The sequence below is a fragment of the Miniopterus schreibersii genome, assembly GCF_964146895.1.
Source record: "Miniopterus schreibersii genome assembly, chromosome: 1".
NCBI classification, from domain to species: Eukaryota; Metazoa; Chordata; class Mammalia; order Chiroptera; family Miniopteridae; genus Miniopterus; species Miniopterus schreibersii.
The window spans coordinates 178,034,036-178,055,033 of record NC_138101.1 but is presented as its reverse complement, the minus strand read 5'-3'; the positions used below and the strand labels follow the sequence as shown (position 1 = coordinate 178,055,033).

The following is a 20,998-nucleotide window of genomic DNA, read 5'->3' as shown; positions in this document are numbered from 1 at the left end:
AGGTGTCCAGGGAGCTCCACTCATTCTGGGAGCAGCGGGGAACCTCCCCAGGGCCATTTGCTTCCTCTGATGAGGCCTAACTGTAATAATGGAACTGGGATGGAGGGTTGGGCATTTAATTCTTCCCAGATAGGGCTGAATTAGCATTTTCATTCTCCGCCCTCACTCTCAAGGGCTGGTAGTTTTCTGAGACCGGTACCATTTGGACTGAGATTTTGTTCCCAGCCCTGAGGTGAGGTGTACGGGGGAGTTTTTAAGTTTCTGATGCTACAGCATCTTGGGGTCAATGAGAGCCTTGCTGTTTTTATAACCTTTTCGTTTGCTTCTGTGAGTTTAAAATCATCAACAGTGAAACCAAAGGGCAAAGCCCACACCCAAGTCTTGTTGTTTTAGCTCCTCTGGGGAGGCACCAAAGACGGATGATGGTGGAGTCCGCCCCTGCGGAGCTGTTCCCAGGGCAGGCGGCCTGGGTTCAGCTCTGATGTCTTGGGACAGTTTTCTGTTCCCCCGCCTTCCTGTTTGCCTGCAAGGCAATCCAAGACGTTGGTTTCCCGAGGCAAAGGATGCTTCTCCTGGGAGCACCTCATTCGGTAGGACGACTGCCTCCCAGGAACCTTGCAAAGATCAGCAAGATGGTGGGGGACAGAGTGCAAACTTGAGAGCAGCTACAAATGTGAGTTCTGATGACAAATACGCACACCTGGGTACGCAACGGTACCTAGCACTGTGGCACTTTCGCTTTTAAGAATCTTATACATTAGATCATTGACATTGACCAGCAAAGCACATTTGTTAAATAAAAATGGCCCAGAACAATTTCTACATGGGGCATAAACAATAGCATTCATTTTGGGAAGCCTAGCATCCATTTCCCCTTCCAAAGAGTACCCTGGTTTTCTTTTAGGGAATTATCTTATATCTGAGGGCAACCTCACGGGGGGGGGGGAGATTCAAGGGACTCCCCCCTCCCACTACCACCACCACCACCACCACCACGGAAGCCAGAGAGGTCCTTGCAGGCCCCTTCGAAGACATCCCACTTCTTCCACCAAAGGGTAACCACAGGACTTAAGCTAGGCCAACAAGGCCCTCCCAGGCCTTAGGCTTGAGACCAGCAACAGAGAAGCATAGAGTCTAAGCCTTCTAGCAAGTGAAGCTTTCAGAGGTTTTGACTACCTGAAGCAGCTGGTTTTCAGCCTCCCAGGTATCCTAGCAAACAGTCCCCTAAGACTTAAATTTGTCCTGCTAACTTACAACCAGACTCCAAAATGCAATCCCATCAAAGCAATGACTTCCACACAGGCTCAGCCATTCATACAAAGCTTCTACCACCTCAGCATCTAGCACTGGCTCCAAAGGAAAAACAGTTAAAGACCTCTATCCACTGCTGACCTGGGCTTTTCATCCAGGGAGAAGCCCATGTCAACATCAGACCCAAACCTGAGCATGGAACACACTTTCATTCTCTTGGTGTTGACTTTCCCAGACCCTGGGGTGAGTTTTTAAGTTTCTGATGCTACAGGCACTGACTAATTTCCAATCCACAGACTTCTGGGTTGATGGAAACCGATTAAAACCTAGAGGATGCACTTGTGAAGGTCCCTGAATCTTGTTACCTCCTAGTGATTTCAGGTGGTAAACTAGTGAGGTCTGGGGCCACAACTCACCGACCAGGCTAGGTGCTCACTTAGTGCAGGAGGAATGAAGGCAGTGCTCGACCCCCTGGGCCTTAGCGGCACAGAGAAGCTGGAGTTACTGGCAGGAGTGTTGTGGTCTCCTGGGATTAACATGGTGTGGGTTGGGCTTGGTAGCTTCACTTAATTCATTCACCACCGATTGCATCAGAGGCTTCTTCACAGCTGGCTGGCTGCTCCTTCTGGTTGCATAATGGTTTCCCCTAATGCAGAACAAATGTCCTGTGGCTTTCTAAAGAGGCAGCAGGGCATATTGGGAAGAGTTGTGGCTGTGAGGCCTGGATCCCAGCCCTCATCTGCCCAAACAAGAAATAAGCTGTGTGTTTAAACAAGTGACCCTCTCTCTGTCATCTCCTCCCCTGTAAATCAGGCTACTGGGTGGCCTTCTGGGTCATTCCTACCTAGTCCCTGCTGGGAAGCAGTGTGTGGGGACTTGAGAGAGGCAGTGGCAGATACCTTTGCTAGTTTGCTTTGGACTTGCAGGATCACTAATTCAAAGAAACATTTTGGTCTCTCAGCACCACAGTCTTTCAGGACTCGGGAGACTTCAGGGATAATTCATAGTTCCTGGTCCTATGGAGGGCTTTCTCTTGAGTCCTCAGAATTAAGTCACTCAATATCCAGAGGAGGATCAAGGGGAGAATTTTCTAGTGGATTTGGGCCCTGCAGTTAGGATTTTTGGTTAGTGTTTCTTCAAGGCAGTTGCATCACCTCAGATCTGAACACAAGAGGCAGCGTGGCCCAGGAGGGAGAACTGTGGAGGTAGGAAAGGCAGGATCTGCGTGCGTTGTCTCTGTTGCTGACCAGATTGCTGTTCACCTTCAGGCAAGTCACTTAACCTCTCTGAGTCATTTTCCTCAACAGCAAAATGAAAGAATTGGACTTGACTTCTATTCATTTATTTATTATATATTCCCTGTATCATTAAACATAAGAAGACAAGAAATTCAGAGTTTTGGAAGTGGGGGACTGGATACCTGCCCACTGCCAGTGAGGGACCCCAGGGTACCAGAACAGTTGTAATTGCTCTGTTGAATTTCTAGCTGCACCAAAAAAGAACAGTTCTTACTGTTCGATAAAAGAAAGCTTACCCATCAGTCAGGAAAAAGATGCTTCTTTTCTGCACCGAATTCTACAATCCACTCAAACTTGCATTTAGAGAGTGAACATTTACTGAGCATCTGGGAGAGGCCCCTGTGCCGGGCCTGCAACAGCAACCAGCCCACAGGCCTTGGCAGGGACTGTGATTTTATCTTGGGGACTCTCACACGATGGAAATATGACAATGATGCCAATGGCGACCATACAAAGATGCTGAAAGGGCTCTATAAAAGTGAGAGTGTGGCAGCCGAACTGTGATTCTACAAAGACTTTCCAACAGTGAGCAAAGTCACAAATCACTGCCAGGTGTGCCACTTTCTGGTGACCTGGCTTGATGTGGGGACTTGATCTGGAAAACCAGGAGTGGTGAGTGACTCAGATCCTGGAGACTCTCTCAGCTATTAACCAACTCATCTCAGCTTTTGACGGGAGTCAGATAGTGGTGAAGAGACACTGAGCATCCTGCAGCAGGCCTGGGCACTAGTGTCCTGTGTTTTGACTAGAGAAAGAGCAAATCATGTTGAGATGCAGGCAGTGCCTACCTTTCTTATTAAAACTTTCACATTTTATTATAAACATTTTCAAATGCACCGAAACGTTTAAATAATTATATAGTAACCACCATGTAGCCACCACCTAGATTCTACCATTAGCGTTTTGCTATATTTGCTTTATCATATATCTATCCTTCTATCCACTGTTTTATCCATCAATCAATCAGTCCATCTCAATTCTTTCTCTCTCTTTCTTTCTTTCTTTCTTTCTTTCTTTCTTTCTTTCTTTCTTTCTTTCTTTCTCTCTCTTTCTTTCTCTCTCTCTCTCTCTCTCTCTCTCTCTCTCTCTCTCTCTCTCTCTCTCTCTCTCTCTTCTTTCTTTCTTCATCTGAGGCTATTTTTTCCATTGCTTTTCAGAGAGTAGAAGGGAGGGAGAGAGAGAGAAACATCGATGTGAGAGACACATCAACTGGTTGCCTCCCACAACCCAGGTATGTGCCCTTGACTGGGAACCAAACCCATGACCCTTCGGTGCGAGGGCCAATGCTCTAACCACTTAGCACATTGTCCAGGGCAAAATTTTTTGGTGTATTTCAAAGGAAGCTGTAAACCTCAGTATACTTTACCCCTAAACACTTCCACATGCATATCATTAACTAGAGTTCAAAATTTGTTTAAGGGTTTTTGGGGGGAATGCAAAATGTACAAATCTTAAGAGTGCCTTTAGATGAATTTTGATAATTGCATACATCTGTGTAATGTAAATCCCTACCAAGAAACAGAACATTAATATCACTCCAGAGGGTTCCCTTGTCCACCCCTTTTTAAGGCACTCTGCCCATGCCCCCTGCCCCATCCACAAATCCCCTGCTGTCCTAATTTGGGTGTTCTGTGTCCTGTGATTCTGATCACTTTACTGCAGCTGTTTGACCAGGGGAGACACCTAATCCAAAAGCGGCCATCCAGGTGTTGGCTAGTGACTTTTAACCTCTGTGGCCGGGTTCAGTAGGATCAGCTGGGCCAGCCAGAGGCTCTCTCGGGGGGTGGGAAACAGAGACTACACTAGCTGGGCAAGGACCCTGAGCTGAAGGCCACGAGGCAGATCTGAGGCTGGCTTGCCACAACCAAATGAGCCACCCAGCCAGGGCTGTGCTCCCTGGTATGAATCCATGCCTCCGTCACCATCTATTCCCCCACCTGACTGTAAGCACCTTGAGGACAGGGGCCGGGATGTCTTGTTACATTTGATTCCCTGGCACCCTGCAGGGTTCTTGATGCATAGCAGGTGCTTAATGAATATATCTTAAATGAATGAGGTCACAACACAGGGAAGCTGAAAAATCAGAGATAATAATAATACAATTAAGGTAGCACTTACTAAGTGCCAGGCACCATTCTAAGAGCACCACTTTTAGTAAATAGTCAAACCCTAATAAGTACCCTGTGATATAGGTACTAAGACACAGAAAGGTTAAGTAATTTGCCGTAATGACCACCATCCTATCTTTCCTACCCTGGAAAAGCCTCCTGGTATATTATACCAAGCTCCTCACTCACCTGAGCCCAGAAATCAGGACCTGCAGGAGGTCAAGTGTGAAACTGGCAAATACATCGACATCCTAGCAACCAAGACACGGGTAATACAATGGCCATACCAGTAATGGTCAGCCTTCCTCCCATTCGGTCAACATTTATTGCTTGCCTATTAGGTGCCAGGCACTGTCTGGCACAACAAGACAGAAATGTTCTTTACCCTCCAGAAACCGAGTAAATGACATTAGCCACCCATCGTTTGTGGTGTGCCTGCTCTGTGCCACACCCATGTGTGTAGTATATCCTTTTAATATGACCCTCATGACTAGTTATGCCCATTGTACAGAAGAAGAAACAGAGGCCCAGAGAGCTTAGAGAGGTCAGGTCACTGGCCCGTGGTAACTACACATGGGTATCTATGGGGCAGCCCCTGCTCTGTGGCACAGGAGCAGCTCACACAGCCCTTCCTCACATGGCCGTGCTTCCCAGTGGAGGGTGAGCTGGAGAGCAGGAAGGGCACATACACAAGGCTGTTTCCAGGAATGATAAGTGTGGAAGGCTGGAGAGAGGGATGGCGAGAGAAGCCAGCCACAGTCAGCTCCGGGGTGGGAGTAGGGGGTTCTAGGGAGAAGGGACAACCTGTACAAAGGGTCCGAGGCAGGACAACCTGATGTGCTGATGGAAAGACAGGAGGGCAGCGAACAGAGGGAACAATATGAGATCAGCAAAGTGGGGGATTCAAACCCAGGTCTGGCCGACTCCAGGCCTATGTGTTCCAACACACAATACTGTGTCCAAGCAGCAGTGTGCAAGGGAACTACACAAGGATTGCTTTTAGGAGACCAGGGTGGCCCCAGGTTCCAAGCCCCTCTGAAGGGTATGGAACCTCACCATGCAGCTTGAGCTGTCTGCATGTAAAGAAAAAAAATCAGCTAGTGCAGACATAATCTTTGTCAATTCTGATGTCTCTCAGAGGTCCTTTGGGGCAAACCCCATCAGGTAACTTCTGAAAATTAATAGTCCTGACACTTGGTCTTTGAAGTGCTGTGGGATGCAAGTACTCACCAGCAGGAAGTAATTTCAGAATGAATATCATTTCTCTAATAAGCATCATGATGTCTTGGGGCACAGACAGGCCCTGAGGACAGGCTCAGCTCCTCTCCAGCACCCCCGTGCTCAGGTAGAGGACTATGTCTGCAGTGACAGGGACTGTGAAATATCAGGACTCAGAAATGCCAGAGGCCTGTGTCCTGGGAGAAGAGAGAGATGTTAATGTGTCTGAGCAAGCCAGGACTCCCCGGGTCACTTGAGCAGGTGGAGCGCAGAAGGATGGAGGGCTGGGCTGGTGCCATGACCACACAGCCCCCTGGAAACAAAGAAGGGGGGCTCCCACTGCTGAGATCACGGAGCATTGGGAAGCGGGAGGGTAGCCGCGCAGGGCACTGGGGTCTGCGGGCTTTGGAGCTGCCCCACTTTTCCTCTCGTCCTTTCCCTCCCTCCTGCTCCAGGGATTCAACTGGGGGCTCTGAGTCAAACCTCACAAACTTCACAAACCTCACAAGGTACGGTGCTGAAATGGATTTCCTCTCTCCATATATGAGCACCGAAAATTGCTTTACTATCCTCCAGGGAAATGAAAACGGTACCACGGCGGGGGACAGGCTCGGTGGGAGGCTGGGGGAGCAGGAATCTTGCCTTCAGTCCTCCACTCCCCTCACACTCCATCTTCATGCAACCGAGACCCAGCAATGTTGAGGTACCAGCTCTTTCTTTCCTTTTAAAATGGTCTTAGATTTAAGATTTTTTTTTTAAATTCCCAAAAGTATAAAGACTAAGAATCACCTGCACTGCCACCAGAATTCAGTTTGTTAGCATTTCGTAATACTGGCTTCAAGCCTCTCTCCTTTAAGAAAACAACTGAAATAAAATAGATGTTACAAATAAAGTCAAACTCCCTGGTTTAGTCCCCTCCCCGATTTCTCTCCAGCAACACTCACTGTCCTAGGTGTGCTATGCATCTTCTTTGGTCCATTGTTACACTTTGAGATATGTGTGTGTGTGTATAACATATATACACATATACATATACACATACACATCTCCAGGAGCAAGAGGCAGAACTGTTTTGTATTATTCTAATTTGCATAAATTTATTATACTAACTTGTCTGCAATCTGGTTTTTCCCCCTTCTAACATCATGTTTTTAGGCTCCATTCATGCTGATATATATTGACTCAGTTCATTTATTTTACAACTGCAAGGTATTCCAGCCCAGGTGGGTGGCCTGAATCCTTTGCATGAAACTCCTTAGAGCTCAGCTAACAACAAGGCTTCCCCTGACCTCAGAGGCTCTGCTAATTTGGAGATCCTAAACCAACTGCAGGGACTCTGTCCAGACCACATCCTACTAATCCATAAACCCTCCAAATCCCACTCCAGCCCCTGGCTCTTCCCCCCAGCTCTGGTCCCCATTCCACTGCCCTGTCTAACTTATGAATACTTCTTGGCCTTTTAAGGTTTTCCATCCTGAATTCAGAAAATAAGGAAATTAAGATCCTTCACAGAGTCTGTTTTCCCTCGAAAGCCATGCCATCAGGTTGTGGGCATCCTGAGAAGTTGGCATCTCTGCAGACTTTGATGCCAGGCAATCCTTGTTGAACCCCTGGCTCTGTTGGCAGGTAACCTGCCCTCCCTCGGTCAGGCCCCTTATCTGTAAAGTGGGGGTAGTAATACTCAGGTCACAAGCCAGCTGTGATAGTTTCAAGGAAAAGTAGATGAAACACAAGTGGCAGGCTCCTGGGACACACCAGGCAATCAAAAAGGGCTCTGCCTACGCTCTTCTTCTGTCTCTTCTCAAACCTGTAGTCCTTCAACGGCCACCTTCAACCCTTTCCATGACTACAGTCTGACATCTGGCTGCAACCTCACTGAAAACCCTGAGCCAGGACCACCCAGCCAAGCCACTCCCAAATACCTGACCCACAGACACAATGAGAGAGAATAAATGATTATTGTTGTTTTAATCCATTAAATTTTAGGGTGATCTGTTATGCAGCATTAAATAAATAATATATATTAACAAATGATGACAAGTTGTATTGTTATTACTAACTTGTATACTAATGCTAGTATAGCACTTACTAGGTGCTAGGCACTATTCTAAATACTTTATGTAAATTGATTCATTTAAGCTTCATAGCAACCATCTGAAATGTGAACTACTAGTATCCCCATTTCACAGGTAAGAAAACTGAGGTACGGAATGCATAAATAACTTGCTAGGAAGTAGCAGAGCTGGAGCAGGAACCCTGACACTCTGACTCCAGCCTCTGTGCCCATAACCACTATCTCATGCTGCATCCTTGAACAAAGCCATAACCAGAAATGTAGCACCAAGATGCAGGATATGTTCTCAAATTCACAGAGACTGATTTTAAGGGAGGAAGAAGAAGGAAAGACAGGAAAATAGCCAACCCTCTTCTCTTCCCCCAGATCCTCCAGGTTCCCAACCTTCTTGGGTTTCAGCTCTAACCACCTCCTCTGCTGGTCCCAGACCAGAGCCAACTCATCTCCACCAAGTAAGTAAAATATGTTACAAAAAGTTTACACGATGTTTTAAAGCTCTTGTCACATCTTGTTAGTTAGGGTTCCAATCTATGGAGATGGCCAATTTCCCCTCTGCTCATCTGCTGATTCAATGCAAGCCTCATTTCTGCTTCTTCAACTTGGCCAACGTCTTAAAACATATCAGGTGGGGCAAAATCACTCAAAGAAGACGACTTTATCAATGCAGGATCCGCTAATACAAAGCACGTGTTCTACAGTCCCCTTCCATGCCCTTTACAGACATGGCTAATCAATCGCCTCTTTCCCACTCCGTCTGGATGCAGCTTCAGAAGCCTTCTCACCACTGTGCTCCTGACTGCCCCTTCCACAGGTTCTGAGTTGGCAGTAGAGCTGAGGCCTATTTGTCATTCTGGCTCTAACCGGACAAAGATGAAAACCAAAAGCAATAAACTGGAACTAATCTCTCTCTTTTCCAAGCGAGTGAAAAGCTCCCTGCCTCTACTGCTCTTACCCCTCCTCCAAAACCCACTGTCATCACAGCCAGGGCTTAGAAGTGATTTTCAAAATATATATATATCTTTATTGATTTCAGAGAGAGGAAGGGAGAGGGAGAGAGAGAGAAACATCGATGATGAGAGAGTCATTGATCGGCTGCCTCCTGCACGCCCCCTACTGGGGATCAAGCCCGCAACCCCAGGCATGTGTCCTGACTGGGAATCGAACCGAGATCTCCTGGATCGTAGGTCCATGTTCAACTGCTGAGCCACACCGGCCAGGCGAGCTTAGAAGGGATTTTAAAAAGAGAAGACACTACGAAAAACATTGGCCTGGGTTGTAATGATGGGAGGACAAGGGCCCATGCTGAGAGGTGTCCCATGTCCATAGATGGTGGTAAACTGGGAACTCAGCAGCAGGTGGACCAGGAAGAGTTACGCTAAAGTCAAGGTAAGCCAGGAACACAGCCACATTCTCTGTATATAACCTTCCACTGACAACCTCTGAGCACTTGAGAGGGGGCTCATGAACACATGCAAGGACTAGGGCCATCCAATGGAAATACAATGCAAGCCACATATATACTTAAAATTTTCCTACTAGCCATATTAAAAAAGTAAAAAGAAACAGGTAATGTTAATTTTAATAAGACATTTTATTTAGCCCAATATGTTTAAATATTATCATTTCAGCACACAATCAATATTATTTTAAAAATCAGAGGTATTTTCATTTTTTTTGGTACTAAGTCTTTGAAATCTAGTGTGTACTTTATATTTATAGGTAATTTCAATTTAGATACTAAATCTTCACCAAAAATAATCTGTTTTGAGAGGTCATAAAATTTACAGTTGAAAACATAGATTCCACATATGGAAGTTCTTCTAAACACTCCTAAAAGTTTTCCAATAACTGAAATGAGTGCCTGCATTTAAATTAAAACAATTAAAATTAAATAAAATTTAAAATTCAGTTTCTCCTATTGCATCAGCCACAGTTCAAGAGCTCAATAGGCACATGTGGATGGTGGCTAATGTATGGGCCACCGCAGGTCTGGACCACACAGGGCTCTCCCTACCCATGGCCAGACACTAGCCTCCCATCAGAGTCCCTGGGACTGTGCTCAGGGAAACGATGGCCTGGCTCCTCTGAACACTCCTGTCAGGCCTGTCGCCTCACAATCAGTTTCACTCTCTGACCAGGCCCTTTCTTGCCATCTCTGCTTGGCTTACCCACAGCTTTGCACCAACACTGGCTTTCAGATCTCTCAGGCTCCAAGCTCTGCAGTTCTCAGGCTAGTCCACCCCCACCTGGCTCCAAGGCCCAGCTCCAAGCCCCTGCTTGACTTGAAGAGCTGTCTAGGTGATTCTACCTTCTCTGCTATGCAAAACAAAAACAAAAAACAGGGTTGGCAACCTTGGGGTGCATCCAAGAGGAGCCATTTCCTTTTGGTGTTTGGGAAGGAAGCCTTTGCCATTTCATGCCCCCAAGATGGCACCAAGACTACTAAAACATCAGCCTGGGCAGCCTCTGCTCTCTACCTGGCAAATCCCTTTTGGCTTTCGGCTCCAAAAGGTCCTCTATCACCGTCCCTGGTCCCTGCAGTATGTATGCTCTGTCCCTTTGTTCCCTATCTTCCTCTGGTCTCTTGGGTTGGTGAACTATGTCAGGGCTGTGGCTGTCCTGACACCTTCCTGACCACAGCAGACATCATGCATCGCTCACATGTTCTTTCTCCCTGAGCCTCTGGCTGGGCTCTACCTCAAACTCTGAGGTAATGTTCCAGCCTCCCACACTCCTGCCAAACCCAGTGAGGGATTTCACAGTGGGGGAAAGACGGCTTCCAAGCAAAGAATCTGGTCACAGACATGTAAGACACCAGAAGCTAACCTTCCTGGAACTGACCAGGCAACTTTGGAAGGCAACATGGGTCTCCTCTGGCTGTGGCACCCCAAGGCCAGATTCTCTGGAAATCAAAGACCTTGAAATGTCCCCAACAGTTCATTTAAGGAAGCTAAAAACCAGAGCTGCTGTGAGAAGATTAAGGGATGAAAATCTGAACTCTGAGAAGCACATCTAAAAGGGCATGACTGACAGAAGTCTGGAATTGAGTGTGTGTGACCTGAACCACTAAAACAGTGTCCACAGCTTGCCGGGACGCATGAAGCCATATCATACCAGTGACCAGGGTACTGGGGAAGCCACTAGAACGTCCATGGGCACGGCTTCAGACAGGCCCGGGCAGAGCCATCATCTGAAAGCAGCCCCTTCATCCACCATCTGCCTGAAAAAAGCTGTGTAGGGTCCTTGATCCTGCCAGGCCTGGGTGCCCACCCAGGTACAGGTGCCCACCTCAATGTCTGAGGGGAGGCGTGGACACTTCAGCCTTCAAGGGTCTGCTTGTGCAAAAGGGGAGCCTGAGGCAGGAAAGGGAAAGGTCCAAGTTACCGCACTGCCAGAAAGCATCCTTTCCAGAGTCCCAAATGCACCTGAAGAGGACGTGACGAAGCAGACGAGAAAGAGGGTGGCTTGATCAGGTGCCACCGTACAGAGGACTTCTCCATCCCACACGACACTCACCCTGTGGGGACAGAGCCCTCTCCATCCGTGCCGACTCCAATATCTCAACAAGAGTGCCATTAACTTTTGTCTTTTAAATCTCTTCAGGCACCAGCACCCTCCATGCCCCCTCACCAGCTTCACACACACACACACACACACACACACACACACACACACACACACACGTACCTCATTGATCTCACATTATAAAGAAATGAAGTGTTCCAGCTATAGATCATTTTTCAAAGAACTTAGGTTTACCTGTGTAAGAACCAACACTTTTGACCACACTGCCATAAAATGTTCTGAACTGAGTGACATAGTTCCCTGATGTCCAAGCCCGTACACTGAAAGTGATTTATCACTTCCTATGACTCAGAGGCATGTTTCTGAGTCCATCTTTACCATAGCCGGTGAGGCCTTCCATCGGGGCCCCTTGTACCCTTGCTTACGCTGTCCCAGACAAGCACACCGAGCAAACACCCCGCAGAGATGGTGCCCTGGGCTTTGGCTACCCGGGACGCGCTCTCCTTACATGCCTGTTTGGCTCGCTCTTCCCATGAAGCCACAGCTCAAACACTATCTTATCAGAGAGCCCTTTCTCGGCCATCTTTCTCCCATCTTCCCGTCCCCTTTGGCTACTTCATTTTATTTTCCTCCATAAACACACAGCTCAGGTACGGGCAGGGCCCTGGAAGGTGGGACAGGCTACTTGTAAACTCCCCCAGGTTAGACGAGAGAAATAAAAGAAGTGGAATATGGGAATGTGGGACTCAAGGGACCTCGGTGGGGCAGGAAAACCTTTGTGGGCCTCTGTGCCCAGGAGCAGGAAAGATGCTCGAGACCAGTGCTTCCTTTCCTGCTTGGCAGCTCCAAAGAAACAGGGAGGGGACAGCCCAGCGGCAGTTACTGGTTTCTTTCAGTCACCCTCCTCCCCCGGCCAGCCCTGCACCCCAGGGTGCCAGGTCTCTTGCGGTGTAGTAATTGGACCCTATTTCAAACTCTGTTACAGAGCCGCTTGACATCTCAGGAGACAGGACAAGGAGCCTTTTTTCTCGAACTCCCACCGCTGTTGGAAAGGAAGCACTGACCCATGACAGGGAGTGTGAAGAGAAACCTGGTTGACCTCTGGACCGTTCAAGGATGGACGGTTCAGTGAGGAAGTTTTCCTTCTGATGGAAAGAAATCTTTTGCCCTGCAACTTTTACCCGCTGGCCTCAGTCCTGCTCCTTGGAACCCTACAGGATAATTCAAGTAAGTCTCCTGCTTTTCTGTTGGCTAAATGCTGAGCACTGATGGGGGACTCAGAAATGTGAGGATATGTTTAAGACGTGTACACTTTAACTGAGGAATCAAGAATGATTTTATACAGTCTTCAAATCGTCTTTTTAAAATATGCTTTTATTGATTTTTAGAGAGAGAGAAAGGGAGACGGAGAGATAGAAACATCAATGGGTGAAAGAGAAACATTAACTATGATTGGCTGCCTCTTACATGCCCCCTAGCAACCTGGGCATGTGCCCTGGCCTGGAATCAAACCAGCGACCTCTTGGTGCATGGGTCGACGCTCAATCACGGAGCCACACCAGCCAGCTGGTCTTCAAATAGTTTTTAAAATAATTATCTTCATTGGCTTCATCATTATAATATTAATAGGTGCTTACAGAGAATGTTGGGAAAAGCCAAAAGATGGAAGGGGAATTACCCATAATCCTACTTTACCACTGCTAACATTTTGTTCTATATGGTTTTGCATTTTTTTCCCCTAACAAAAGTTTATGGAGTGAATACAAAGCAGGGGCTGCTCTAGGTGCTCCAGGAAAGACGTGCTGATGCATCAGACTTGGATCTTGCCCTGAAGATGTCTCAGGGGAAACAAGACGCATGCACAGCCTTCAGAGGCAGAAATGCTGGGTTTCAGAGGCACCCACTAGTTGCCAGGTCACGGCTGAGTCACTGAATCTCTCTAAGCCTCACTTTACGCATATGTTAACTGGAACGGATAAACGGCACCTTCCCTGTAAGTTGTTGAAGGGATTCAACGCTTGTAAAAGACCTAACACAGCATCTAATCAATCAGCCACCATGAATCTAATACGGAGGTAACAGCGGTTACCGAGGCTGGGTGCGTGCAGAGCAAAGACCACAAGTGCTCAGAGAGAGATTAAGCCACTTGAAACTATTTCCAGCCCGGCCGGCATGGTTCAATGGTTTGAGGATGGACCCATGAACCAAGAGGTCACCAAGAGTCCCCATCAGTGCACATGCCCAGGTTGTGGGCTTGATCCCCAGTAGGGGGCGTGCAGGAGGCAGCCGATCAATGACTCTCATCCTTGATGTTTCTCTCTCTCTCTCCCTTTTTCTCTCTGAAATCAATAAAATACATTTTTTTAAAAAAAGAGAAAAGAAACTGTTTCCAGAGCAGGCTGTACACCATGTATAACCTAACCAAGCACGGCATCCGATTTGGTGAACTGAATTACTGCCCAAGCATAACTATCATTGACTCAAGTTTGAAAGCTCTGCCCCCTGCTCTTTTCCAGAAGTCTTGGGTTACCTGTCTGTTTAGCTTCCCTGTGTCTTTGCCCTGCTGTTCACCAGGAAGGTGTTTTGGGTCTCAGGAAGCAGATGGGGATAAATCTTCAATCTTCTCACTGTAATGAATTGCTCCGCTCCAGGCTCACCTCTAACCCCAGGGTGCTTTCCTCCATTAAGGCAAGACAGTCCCCCAGAGAATTCGGCCCAGCCTTGCCTATCAGTGCCCCTCCACGTGGACTTAAATGGCACTTCCAGAGCTCGGCTCACAGAGCCAACAACAACCATCAGAAAAGAAAGCCAGGCCCCAAGCCCTGGGAGCAGCCAAGGGTAACGGCTCTTAAGGCACAGAAATAAGGGACCAGAATGAGCAGCACCCTACAACTAATCCCGTGCCCTTGGGCTTCAGGCCTCTCAGCGAGGTGACACTCAGGCTGTCAGGGCCCTTACCAGTCTTGGTGCCTCTGTGCTGTCCCTAAGGCCCATGAGTAGGTCTCAACATGACCCAGGATGGGACCCCAATGACAAGAAATTAGGCTCTTTCTATCTGAACATGTGGCAAAAAGAATTGTGGGTGTTTGTGCTTCTCCCTCCCCACTCTTTCCTGTTTGCAGCACCTAGATAAATTAAATATAAAATCATTTTCTGTCATTTAAGCAAATCATATTCCCACAGTTCCGAAATGCACACATTATAAATAAAATATAAACCCAGACAGATCTCATTGAAGTCTCTACTCTCAGAGAACAGCGCCGGAAAGCCATCACCTGTGTTCTTTTCCACTACGTAAGGGGGGGATACCTGCGAGGCCTTCTCCCGACAGGGGCGTGTCTCTTCACCAGCCATGAACCTCACAGTACCCTTCGGGAGAACTCCTGTAAGGCTATTTAGTCACTTCTAGAACTGAATAAGCTTATTTAAAGATCAACAAATCTCAGAAGTCATATAACCAAAATTTATTTATTTATTTAAAAGATTTTAAAATTGATTTTTAGAGAAAGAGGAAGGGAGAGGGAGAGAGAAACATTGATGTGAAAGGGAAACATCAATCCGCTGCCTCCTGCATGCACCCCCCCCCCCCACCAGGGATCAAACCTGCAAGTTGGGAATTGAACCTGAGACCTTTCAGTGCACGGGACCAACTGAGCCACACCGGCCAGGGCTTAACCCAAATTTAACACATAAAATAACCAAGGTCCAGAGGTGTTAAGTATTTTGTCCACATTCACTCAGCAGTATCCCAATTGTAGGATAAGAACTCCAGTTTAGAAAAACTCTTGCCCAAAACTTCCCTGGTTCCAAATAGGAGATGTTGCAAATGAGTACACCTATCCTGAAAATACCCACAATAGACAGTCTTTTAAAAATATGTCTGTAAAGTGAAATTCCGTGTGACACCTGGAAAACCTGGGTCCCAAACCCATCACAAGTGCTCTTCCTGACTGTGAGACCTGAAGACTGAAGGCCAGCCGTGCCTACTTCACCTCCTGCTTTCGCTGCCGTCCGGTGCCAGTGGGCATCAATGTGGATTCAAGTGGATGTCCCCAAGCCCACTGCCTTGCCCACAAAGAACTGCATGAAAAAAATCACAAACCCTGCCACAGCTTAAGAAGCCACTGAGGGATGCAGTCAGAATCTCCCTTTAGTTTTACAGAGTCCGTGACCAATTTTTCACACCAAAATTTGTGACACATGGGCTGACAGCAGGACAGAATATTAAAAATCAGGAGCTCCGTGAGAGATCTGGGCCTTATGGTTGCCATATTGACACCCCACAATGCCAAACAAGGGCCTCTGAGATCCAGAAGGAACTTGGCTGGTTTCGAGTAGGCCAGACATTGTGAAGGCAGAGCTGCCTCCTGGCCTGCGCTCTGCAGACCCTCCCTTTCCCAGCTTAGCTCTCTGATTCCCCAGGGGCGTGATGATGACGGCTGTCTGAATTCTCTCATTCTCTGTCCGCAGGGATGGCCACGTCATTCTCTAAGAATCTAAAGATCCCCGGGCAGTGTCCTGGCCCAACTAAAGAGAGCCGTGTTTGGGAATGGCAAGACCAGTGAGAGGTTAACCACAATTTCAGAGAGAAAGCCAATCCTCAGCTGCACCTGCCTCTTTTAAGTTGAACAAAGGGTTCAAGTCCTAGAAAGGCTGAATATGCATTCCCCTCCCTCCCTAATTTGACAAGTAAGGTTGGAGCTGGGAATGAATGAAATATGAGAGGGGTATGAAGCTAGGAGCACTGACTGCTCCGGAGGTGGGCGGAAATCTTACTTCAATCATCTAACCAGTACTTAAGTCTTGCTGTGTGCATCACTGTGGGGATGCAAGAAGCTTCCTGCACAGTCCCTGCGTGATAGCTTGCATTCAATGAGGAGACAGAGCAGATGACTGAGAATGCCACTGAAGTGAAATACTTCAGAAGACAGAGATATGAGACAAAGGCAGTGTGTGCCTGGGGACCAAAGACTATGGAACAGACACACGGGCTAGGGCTTAAGAACAGGCAGGGAGCTGGCTATGCCCCTACATGGCCAAAGAAGGCTCTGCCACTCACTCCCCAGGAACTTCCTCTCTCCCTCTCTTCCTGCACCTCCACTACCTGGCTCCTTCACACTTTAAACTTGGCTTCCAGTTCACAGCCCTTTTCTAATCTGCAGCAAGTAAAACACCATGGGATCCAGGACAGGGCAAGAGAGAGTTCACTGAACTCCCCCGCCCCATGACCTCCAATTCCACCCCTCGACATGAGTGCTGCATGCCTCAAGCGGTGTCCCCCACACCATCCTGGGGCTCTCCGGCTGAGCAGCCTTCTGGGCTGATCTCCAAGGGCCCCGGGAGAAGCCCAGGAGAAGTCCAAGAGCAAGGTCAGGATTCTGAGGCAGAGGCAAATGTGATGAGGCCCAGCCTGGGGTTCTCAGCAGCGGTTTCCCTGGGCTTTCTTCCCTTCCATTTTCCCTCCTCTCTCCCCTCCTCCTCCTCTTCAGCTCAGACCCCCCTCCTATCACCTCACACAGAGGACAGAACATCTGGCCAGCCTGCCCTACCCCTGCAGCTCTGGGCCCACCTACCCTGAGACCCGGGCTGGCCCTCTCAGGATGTAAGAAGGGGCAGCTTGGATGGCCTAAAGGTGTGGAAGCTCCCCGAGGACCTGGGGCCACCACTTGTTTGGCTACTTCCACTCCATTCTGTCAGTCCACCCAGATCCCAGCACTCTGGGGTCTTTACACAGGAGGCTTTTCCTATCAGCCTTTCTGTCCAAACATCCACAAGTGCTTTGGAACCAGTGTCCTAGTGACAGGGACCCTCAGCCGGGAAAGGGGCATTCCACTAACCAGGCTCACCCCCAGAGAGTTCAACCAGACAGGGGGTTTGGGAGTTGGGGGAGAGGGGCTGGGGAAAACCAGCAAACCCCAAGGGCTCCTCAGGCAAAGCCAGGAAATACGGTTCCTTCACAGGGGATTTTTACTTCTCGGGTGGGTAACAAGACAGAGCCTGGAGCCGGATGGGAACGTGAGAGCTATTCCACACCGACATCCCCCCCACGACCATATTCTGGGAGCTCAGCTGCCTCTGCACTGACACCTCGAATTCTCCACAGGAGCCTCGGCCCTCCGGACCCCGCACCTCCCCAGGAGCGCCTCGCCCGTCCCTCCCAGGTCCGCAGCTCTTCAAGTCAGATGGCCTCCCTGCTGCACTCCCCACCCTCGGCCCCACACTTTGCTCTTCCTCCTGCCGGTCCCCGTCGGGCCAGGCTGCATCTGCTCAGCAGCTGGTCCCGAGGGTGGCCCAAGGCTCTCGCCCACCACCCGCCCCCTCGGAAGAACGAAGCCCGCCGTCGCGCTCCTCCGGGTCTCCGCGGCTCCCAGCGCCTCCGGCCTCAACAGGTGCCCCAGCCGCGGAGCCGCCACCCCGCGCCCCGGCGGCGGCAGGCACGCCCCCTGCAGGGCGGCGGGGACTCCGCACGCCACAGCTCAGGTCCCCGGAGCGCCCAGGGCCCTCGCAGCTCCGCCGAGGCCCCAGCCGTGCTCGGCCGCCTTTGTTTCCCCGCTCGCCTTGACCTCTCGAGGCTGATCTCGTGCAAGGGAACCTCCGAGCCCGGGCGCAGACACTGCCCGCTCACCTGTCGTGATGGGGTGAGGGGAGAGTACCGGACGAGACCTTTCCCCGACCCAGAGAACCTGGGGGTGTTAGTGGAGAGTACTCCCTGCCAAAGAAGCAGGTTCAAGTTGACCCGGGCTAAGAGGGGGACGCAAAGCCCGGAGCAGCCCGTAACGACCGTGCCTCTCCCAACGCCCACACCCCCACGTCCTTGGCCCCCAGGGGGTTGGAAAGGGGGTGCGGTGCTCACCGCCTACGCGCTCAGCCGCGAGCGGTTCCCACCGCCCGCTCGCCGTGCGCGAGGTCCAGCTGCCTCCCCGGCGGGCGCGGCGCCCGCAGCCCTCGGGCCCGGCCTCGCAGCGCAGTGCCGGGGGAGCCGCCACGTTCCCAGTCGTGCGCGCACGCCGGGCCCACCAAACTTGCAGCACTTTCTCCCAACCCCCACCCGCTGTCACTCTCCCTCCATCCTCGCGCCCCGGCTTCGCCGGCCCAACGGAGGTTGCCATAACAACGTGCAGGAATGCTCCAACATATACAAAGCCGGCAGGGCGCGGCGGGCACGCAGCCCCCGGCCCGGCCCCTCGCCCTCCGCAGCCGCGCTGGGCTAGGACGCGCGCCGCGGCTCCCCGGCCGGCTCCCCGGGCGCACAGGGAGGACTCACAATGAGCGGGATGGTGCGGTCTTCACGGAGCTGCTCCGGCCTCCCGCCGGCCCTCTGCGCGCCCCGGCCGCCCGAGGATGCTGCGTGGGCTCGGTTGTCCTGCCATAAGTAGTAGAAAGTGCCCAGGATCCATGCTACAGTCAGGATGGCGATGGCATTGGCGCGGATCTTCCTCATGGTGGGCGGGAGGGCGCCCGGAGTAAGGGCCCGGGCCGGCGAGCTCTAGGGGCCGGGGCGGGGGCGCTCGCAGCCCCAGCTGTTTGTTTTCGCTCGCACCCTGCTGCTCAGTCCTGCAGAGCAGAAAAAGGAGAGAGGTGGGGGTTGGGGGGGTGATAGGGAGAGACAGGCGCGCGGAGCGATCCTCACGGTCCTAATGCCCTTCAGCCCCGCGCGCGCGCGCGTTCCCCCGGCGCCCATTCATTCGCGCGCAGAGCCGCTCGGCGCTCAGCCCCCGCCGGCTTTCGGGGCAGCTGCGCTCCGCTGGAGATGCGCGACCGGCGCCAAGCGGAGCGAAAGGAAGGCCGGGCGAGGCAAACGCCAGCGGCGGAACGGCGACAGGCCAGAGCCGGTCTCGGCTGCCCACACTCGGGGACGGAGCGCCCGGCGGCTGCCCCCGCGCGGCCTCGGTCGGTCCCGCCTCCCTCCACCCACCCCCGGGCCGAGCGGCCCTGAGTCACCGGCTGGAGATGCGCGACCCCGGCCCGGGCCCGCGCCGCGGATCTGCGGATACGGGCTGCGCTCGAACCGCGCCTTGGCGCGGGGTTTAAGGTGTGCTGGCGAGTCCTTGGGAACCGGCGGTAGGGCGGGGAAAGTCTCAAAGTTTGCACAGGAATACTCCTGGGCCTAGATTCCCAGCCGCCCGAGAGCCCGCCCCGGGGAGGGATTGGAAGCTGGTGCACTTGACATTCGAAGAGAGCAAAGGGGACGCGACGCTGCTTCACGGCCAGTGAAAGGAGAATAGGGGTCCAGCCACCCCACATCTGCCATTGGCCTGGGGCTCCCAGCTTTCACGATGCTTCTCTCCAGCCTGCCTCACTGTCCCCTGGACAGCCCTGAGGTATTAGCATCATTGCACCAGGAAGAAGGGAGGCCAGAGAGACTGGAAGATTCGTCCAGGGCCATGCGACTAATTCATTAGTGGTCAGAGCCCAGTCTAGAAGCCATCTCTCCATTTGACACTTTAGACAAAGTACAGAACAGTGGTGAGAGACACAGACGCGGAAATCATTGGGATTCTGCCCCAGCCCTGGCAGCACTGAGAATCCCGTGTGAACTATTTTCACTCTGGCTGAAGACAAGGTGGGCGAAGTTGATTCTAGAAGGCCAGCCCAGGCTGGAGGGCACACAGGCAGACAGTAAATGAACAGATGTTAAATAAACAAACCAAGTGGGGATCGCAGAGGAAGATGTATTGCAAGTTTAAGGAAGGCTTCTCACAGAAGGCGGATAAATCTTTGAATAAATTCTTAAGAGGCAGGGAAGGAGGAGGGCAGGGCAGGGTACTGGCTGGAGTAGCCGGAGGAAAGGTTCTGAGGAGGGAAGTACTTGATGTGTTCAAGGCAAAAAGCTGCCTGGCGCTGCTGGGGTCCAGGATGCAGGGAAGGTCTTGGTGGAAGTAGAGGTTGGCAAGGTTGGGTGAGTCTGGACTCAGGAGGCCCTTGAATGCCAGGGAGTTTGCTTCCTGCTGGTGCTGCTGGACAGTGGCTGATCTGAAGGCCCACAAAGGGTCCTTCTAAATGAAGCAGCCTTGGGAATCAGGCAAATGGCAGGGGCACAGCTCATGCCTTACTCCAGCCACTTCCATCATCACCGCTCATTTCCCCACTTCTCCAGCATCAGGACTGAACTACACAAGTAACAGATGGAAGAATCATGGGGCAGACCCAGTGGTCATGTCCTCTGTAGGAGGCCAGGAAGACCTTGCTTCTTAGGAATCAGGCCCCACAGGCATCTCCAAACAAGAAAGTATACGGGAGCTGCCCTCCTGGTGTCCCTACTTCCACACAGGCTTTCAGGGCAGCCAGGTTGCCATGGGCTGCTCCCCTCATCTCAGCCTGGTCTACACACGTCTCGTCACCTTTTGGTCTTGAGACAACCAGGTGAGATGTGGGATCCAAACTCATCACATTAACCCCTAATGAAAGGCTCCAAACTCAGCCCTAGGCATGGGGGATAAAGCTGGACTGTGCCAAACTGAAATCAGGATGGTTGGGTTTCTGAGGGCACCGGAAGGAGGACTCTATGGGGATAGGGAGGGAAG

The 20,998-nt window shown here is 50.8% G+C and overlaps 1 protein-coding gene across 1 annotated transcript in view; it reads right to left on the bottom strand.

Moving 5' to 3' along the window:
• GALNT16 (polypeptide N-acetylgalactosaminyltransferase 16) overlaps nt 1–19,329 on the bottom strand; it is a 74,251-nt gene extending 54,922 nt beyond the window's left edge. Inside the window, exon 1 of the mRNA XM_081129566.1 lies at nt 18,739–19,329. Coding sequence (XP_080985692.1) covers nt 18,739–18,915 — 177 coding nt within the window. The 5' untranslated portion in view covers nt 18,916–19,329. The remainder of the gene's footprint in view (nt 1–18,738) is intronic.
• Between the last annotated feature and the right edge of the window lie 1,669 nt (nt 19,330–20,998).